The sequence below is a fragment of the Anguilla rostrata genome, chromosome 12, assembly GCF_018555375.3.
Source record: "Anguilla rostrata isolate EN2019 chromosome 12, ASM1855537v3, whole genome shotgun sequence".
NCBI lineage: Eukaryota > Metazoa > Chordata > Actinopteri > Anguilliformes > Anguillidae > Anguilla > Anguilla rostrata.
In genome coordinates, this window is record NC_057944.1 from 39,643,238 (window position 1) to 39,649,929 (window position 6,692).

The 6,692-nt window shown below is 40.0% G+C and overlaps 2 protein-coding genes across 2 annotated transcripts; both read left to right on the forward strand.

The window, feature by feature from the left end:
* Positions 1–414: 414 nt before the first annotated feature.
* On the forward strand, positions 415–2,197 carry LOC135235468 (olfactory receptor 2B6-like). Its single transcript, XM_064300905.1, has one exon. It carries the CDS (start codon positions 826–828, stop codon positions 1,702–1,704), a length of 879 nt encoding a protein of 292 aa, XP_064156975.1. The 5' UTR covers positions 415–825; the 3' UTR covers positions 1,705–2,197.
* Positions 2,198–5,467: 3,270 nt separating this feature from the next.
* On the forward strand, positions 5,468–6,523 carry LOC135237015 (putative gustatory receptor clone PTE03). The gene has a single exon (XM_064303723.1). It carries the CDS (start codon positions 5,468–5,470, stop codon positions 6,395–6,397), a length of 930 nt encoding a protein of 309 aa, XP_064159793.1. The 3' UTR covers positions 6,398–6,523.
* The last annotated feature ends 169 nt before the right edge of the window (positions 6,524–6,692 follow it).

The window sequence follows — 6,692 nt, forward strand, 5'->3', positions numbered from 1 at the left end:
CTTTGCCTGTGTGAGTAGATGGAAAAAAATTTATGCTGAAAGCGTGTTTTTCTTAAGATTGTATGACCTGCACAGTTGTGTGTTGGTGCCAACCCTGACCCCCTGTGTGTGTTTTTTTATGTCGATATTTTACTGTTTTATTTTGCGGTGCTTTGTAGGCTGTCTATTTTAATGTAATCTCCTGCGCTGTGGACAATGCGAATTTCCCCTTCTGGGATGAATAAAGTCGGTCTATTTCATCATCATCATATTTAATACTTGCCTTTGTTATTCCTCTCTCTCTCGGGACTTCAGCTCATTAGGCAGATTCGGTGAGGACGGTGATTACCCGGTAAATCTCAAAAGCCGTTTATACAATCCAGATATAAAGTCCGATACGGTGGGCACAGACATTCAGTCGTTCGGCGCGCTGCTTTCTCTGTACAGTTAGAAACGAAATAAATTCTTCAGCCCTTTGGCTTTAACATCGGGAATGATGATATTATTTTTCGATATATGAAAGTAATGCTGTTCATTTCAATTATTTTGTGGGATTTCAGCAATATAGTTCGTTGAATTTTTTTTAAATGGCTAGCATTGTAAACAGGTAATATCAGAGCGAGTACTTTCTAAATAAGAAGTCCACAAGCCTTTGTGCAACCAAGCTGTCTGCTTATTGGTGATGTTTTGTACTTTTCCTGTTTGTGGTGCAGGAGAAATTATCAGCGGAAAAACTGGCGCAAGAACGGATCAGAACCTCCCCGGTGTTTCATATGCAACTGTTAAAAATCTACCATGGAGAATTCCACTACAATAGTATTTATTCTACAAAGACTGAATGAAACGATGTCTACCAAACACACATACTTTGCTGTCACTTTACTCGTTTACCTTTTTACTATTTTCGTGAATGTGACTTTGATCATGACAATTATTTTGGAGAGAACGCTCCATGAGCCCATGTTTATTTTCCTATGCAGCTTGTGTGTAAATGGGATATTAGGTGCCTGTACATTTTATCCTAAAATACTGGTAGACCTTTCATCTGACGTGAGTGTTACTTCGTATGAAGCTTGTCTGAGTCAAATTTTTGTATTATACAGCTACGCCTGCTGCGAATTTACTACGTTAGCAATGATGGCTTTTGACAGGTATATCGCGATATGCAAGCCGCTCAATTACCACTCCATCATCACGCCTCGAAAGGTGATGAAATTGCTGATTTTTACCTGGCTTTTATCCATCTGTGAATCTGGTTTTGCGGTTGTCATGATAGCCAGAGTACCTCTCTGTGGATTCTACATCGACAAAATTTACTGCACACTTTGGGCAGTTGCAAAGCTGTCATGCGTGGATATGACTATCAACAACGTATACGGGACAATTCTCTCGGTTCTTCACGTTGCACAGGTTGTGCTGATCTTGATTTCCTATGTTGATATCGTCAAAGCCGCTGTGCGATCGCAAGAAGAACGGAATAAGTTCATGCAGACCTGTTTGCCACATTTAATATCATTGGCCAACTTTTCAGTCGCAGTTGGTTTTGATCTATTTTATGCTCGCTATGGTCCCGCAAGCCGTCTGCACGCTCTCCGCAATTTCATGTCCCTGGAGTACCTCCTTGTTCCACCGATTCTGAATCCCCTCATCTATGGCCTGAAACTGAACCAGATCCGCAGGAGAATCTTTAGGATTTGCAGCCAGAAAAAACGTACTTTAAAGTGAATGTTTGGAGTATACTTTGTCCAAGCTGGAAAAGCAATATCCCGCCTACAAATGTTTTCATATAAATTACAACAGGCCAAAAAGTATCTCTAAACAGCTGAACATAAGGATTCTAAGATGCAGCACAGTTTTAGATATTCCCGGAAGTAATATAAGCCTGTCTTGGTCTAGTGGCCTAGTTTGATTTACATTATGTTTTAGTTATATGTAAATTTTTGTGGTTCATGGGTTGCGTTGCCTTCCCTTGTGTAGAAAAAGTTTGTCTTTACGGAACATTTGGAGTTGAAAAGCCCAGTCAGATACAAACTGGAATGAGTCTCGTGTTTGCCAGTGTTGCCACTGATATTCATATCCACGCAAGACAGTAAAAATATAGATTGAGTTTTTAATTGCAGGAAGAACAACAGCAAAAAAACTCAGAATGTTCCTGTGTTTCTCCAAAATTAGCCCTTCTCTTAGATATTGTCACAGATATAACTGAAAAATATGTATATTTTTGTTATAGTAATATATATAAAGAACAATGTTTTTTTTTTAAAGGAGGTCTGTTGTTATTTGGACTTTATTGGAATTTTGGTGTACAGTCAGCGTTGGTGTAACTACTCTGAAAGTGTGGCTGTACAGAGTAGCCAGTTACTCCACTCTGCAAGCTGAGCTGCACCAAAGTAACCCTAAATAGAAATATTGCTCCTGAAACAACAATAACTCAAAAAAATTCAATTCAAACTACTTTGTAAATAAAAAACAAATAAATAAGAAAACATCATTATCATGTTTCCCGGACATAGGGTGCATGTGAGCAATGCCTTCTATTTGCACAAGGGGAGAAAAACTATACTGCTCAGTGTGGAGAACCAGCAGTGTGTGCCAATTGGCACTTGACCATTAGAAACTATAGTGGAGCTGAGTGCTTCTCACAAAATCAGGATTGGAACGAGGAGGTAGTATTTGGTCAAAGGGATCTGAAGAAAATAATTTTTAGGGCCAAAAGTATTTACTGTACTTAACTGCACCTCAAAATTACAAAATAGTAAATAACAATTGTAAGCACTATACAAATTACAATGTAGTTTCCTACCAAAAAAAACTGCTGCAAAACACAAATAAACTACTAGTTTATCTACATGTATAGTTCTGAACTACCCCCCAACACAGTGTTCAATATACATGAGGTCTTATACTGTACATGTGAATTATTTTCAGCTAAATTGTTCTTGGCCCATTGGTGCAGAGCATGCTGTAGCTTTTTGATGCTTTAAATACCTTTTTAAATACATGAAATAATGTCACAAAAAATCATGGAAGATAATCAAGAAAAATATTGCCAATTCGCATTTACATATGTATATTTTAGCAGTGCTCTGGAAAAGTCACCAGCATTTTTTTAAAATTAACTGGTACTGCTGCAGTAGTGGAGGAAAGAAATTCTGGCTTGACCTGGACCTGGTTTGACCTTGTGACATTGTGCAATAAACCTGTGCTATTTGGCACAGTACAAGCAAAATACATTCTAACCATTCAACTGATAGCTAATCAGGATCTTTGCCTGACAACAGTCTGACGGAAAGTCACAATAAGACACAAGTATCCTGCACATAATACAACATTTCCTCCATCACCAAACTCAGTGTTATTCAGCTAAGAGGGACATTCCCACAGCTTACCTCTGGGAGCTGGGGCAAAATACAGTACTGACAGACACTCAGATACGCTCTGAAAAAGTCAGAAGAAGGATAAATGCAGAACCGTTTTTTTCAGTATCACAGAAGCATCAGAGGTGAGGGTCTGTGCTCAGTACCGTAAGACTCATTGTAGATCTTAGCGAAATGAAACAAGTGTAAAAGTTTCGGAATTTAAAACATCAAGCAAAGTTTTGAAGCTTAGACCACCCATTGCTTTCAGACAAACAATGGAACCACATTCAACTCAGCCAAAATCTAGGAACAGGGATTATTTGCTGTATTACCATTATTCTTAAATACATCTGACTGCGGCTTGTAGCACATTACATTACATTACAGGCATTTAGCAGACGCTCTTATCCAGAGCGACGTACAACAAGTGCAAGTGCACATGAGTGGGCACCACGATCTTGGATCAGATCTGGCCAGTGCCAGTCCCGACTGTGGCCGGCAGCTCCACAGGAGCGGTTCATAATGGGTATGGATATGAGAGGATATGAGCAGGATAAAGTCAGTAGGGGTGTAGAATTGTTCATTGATCTTGTGACTCCTGCTGGCCGTCCAGGTGCCTGTGGTTTGCCCTCTCTGTGCGTGTGTATGATTGGGCCTCCTCCACTCCTGCTCTGCACGTGTATATGATTGGGTCTCCTCCACTCTTGCTCTGCACGTGTGTATGATTGGGCCTCCTCCACTCCTGCTCTGCACGTGTGTATGATTGGGCCTCCTCCACTGCTGCTCTGCGTGTGTGTATGATTGGGTCTCCTCCACTCCTGCTTTGTGCGTGTGTATTATTGGGCCTCCTCCACTCCTGCTCTGCACGTGTGTATGATTGGGCCTCCTCCACTCCTGCTCTGCAAGTGTGTATGATTGTGACTGAGGTGTGAAAAGAAGCAGCTGGCTGGCAGTCTCATGCTTCAGAGGAGAATCGCAGATTACCTTCACTCTCCTGAGTCAGCAGCAGGGGCCATATATGAGCATGGTTGTACAAAGTTTGCGAATTTGCCATTCCAAATTCAAGTGGGACTGGAGATGCCAAATAGTTTTTAATTCATAATTTTGATTTAAAAAAGAACACCTGACAATTAAAACAAAGAAATTGTCATTGTGGGCTTTTACCACAGGCCAAAGTTACTTGATATTATTTTGGAAACATTGGCTACGATTGCTGTGGAATAGAGCTTTTTTAATTTGTTTGAGCTAAGATAGCCAAAATGGTTTCTTAGAACTTGGCCAAATTTTGAAATCAATAATTTCAATTGAAGGCCTAAATTTTGATAATTTGAATAAATGACTTTTAGGCAGTGCTTTGCCTGTGTGAGTAGAGGGGAATTTTTTTATTTTGAAAGCGTGTTTTTCTTAAGATTGTATGACCTGCACAGTTGTGTGTTGGTGCCAACCCTGACCTCCTGTGTGTGTTTGTTATGTCGATATTTTACTGTTTTATTTTGCTGTGCTTTGTAGGCTGTCTATTTTAATGTAATGTCCTGCGCTGTGGACAATGCGAATTTCCCCTTCTGGGATTAATAAAGTCGGCCTATTTCATCATCATCATCATATTTAATACTTGCCTTTGTTATTCCTCTCTCTCTCGGGACTTCAGCTCATTAGGCAGATTCGGTGAGGACGGTGATTACCCGTCAAATCTCAAAAGCCGTTGATACAATCCAGATATAAAGCCCGATACGGTGGGCACAGACATTCAGTCGTTCGGCGTGCTGCTTTCTCTGTACAGTTAGAAACCAAATTAATTCTTCAGCCCTTTGGCTTTAACATCGGGAATGATGATATTATTTTTCGATATATGAAAGTAAAGCTGTTCATTTCGATTATTTTTGTGGGATTTCAGCAATATAGTTCGTTGAAATTTTTTTAAATGACTAGCATTGTAAACAGGTAATATCAGAGCGAGTAATTTCTAAATAAGAAATCCACAAGCCTTTGTGCAAACAAGCTGCCTGCTTATTGGTGATGTTTTGTACTTTTCCTGTTTGTGGCGCAGGAGAAATTATCAGCGGAAAAACTGGCGCAAGAACGGATCAGAACCTCCCTGGTGTTTCATATGCAACTGTTAAAAATCTACCATGGAGAATTCCACTACAATAGTATTTATTCTACAAAGACTGAATGAAACTATGTCTACCAAACACACATACTTTGCTGTCACTTTACTCGTTTACCTTTTTACTATTTTCGTGAATGTGACTTTGATAGTGACAATTATTTTGGAGAGAGCGCTCCATGAGCCCATGTTTATTTTCCTATGCAGCTTGTGTGTAAATGGGATATTAGGTGCCTGTACATTTTATCCTAAAATACTGGTAGACCTTTCGTCTGACTTGAGTGTTACTTCGTATAAAGCTTGTCTGACTCAAATTTTTTTATTATACAGCTACGCCTGCTGCGAATTTACTACGTTAGCAATGATGGCTTATGACAGGTATATCGCGATATGCAAGCCGCTCAATTACCACTCCATCATCACGCCTCGAAAGGTGATGAAATTGCTGATTTTTACCTGGCTTTTATCCATCTGTGAATCGGGTTTTGGGGTGGTCATGATATCCAGAGTACCTCTCTGTGGATTCTACATCGACAAAATTTACTGCACACTTTGGGCAGTGGCAAAGCTGTCATGTGTGGATACGACTATCAACAACGTATACGGGACAATTCTCTCGGTTTTTCACATTGCACAGGTTGTGCTGATCTTGATATCCTATGTTGATATCGTCAAAGCCTCTGTGCGATCGCAGGAAGAACGGAACAAGTTCATGCAGACCTGTTTGCCACATTTAATATCATTGGCCAACTTCACAGTCTCAGTCATATTTGACCTCATGTACTCTCGCTATGGTCCCACCAGCCGTCTGCACGCTCTCCGCAATTTCATGTCCGTGGAGTACCTCGTTCTTCCACCTATCCTGAATCCCCTCATCTATGGTCTGAAACTGAACCAGATCCGCCGGAGAATCTTCAGGATTTGCAGCCGGAAAAGACATTCTTTAAAGTGAATGTTTGTTCTTTGAAAAGAAATATCCCACCTACATATGTTTTCATAGAAGTGACAACAGCACTAAAATCATCTCTAAACAGTAGAACAGAAGGATTCTCAGATGCATCACAGTTTTAGATATTCACAGAAGTAATATAAACTAATCTTGGTCTAGTGGCCTTGTCTGGTTTATATTAAGCTATGTTTTAGATTTACGCAAAACGTTGTGGGTCATGGGTTCTCTTGCCTTGTCTTGTGTCTGAAAACATTGTCCTTGTGGTACATTCGGAGTTAGAGAGTTATTTGATTCTTCT

Bases quoted from the DNA above. Each gene is read 5' to 3' on its own strand.
- LOC135235468 (XM_064300905.1), top strand. From the start codon at position 826: ATGTCTACCAAACACACATACTTTGCTGTCACTTTACTCGTTTACCTT.
- LOC135237015 (XM_064303723.1), top strand. From the start codon at position 5,468: ATGGAGAATTCCACTACAATAGTATTTATTCTACAAAGACTGAATGAA.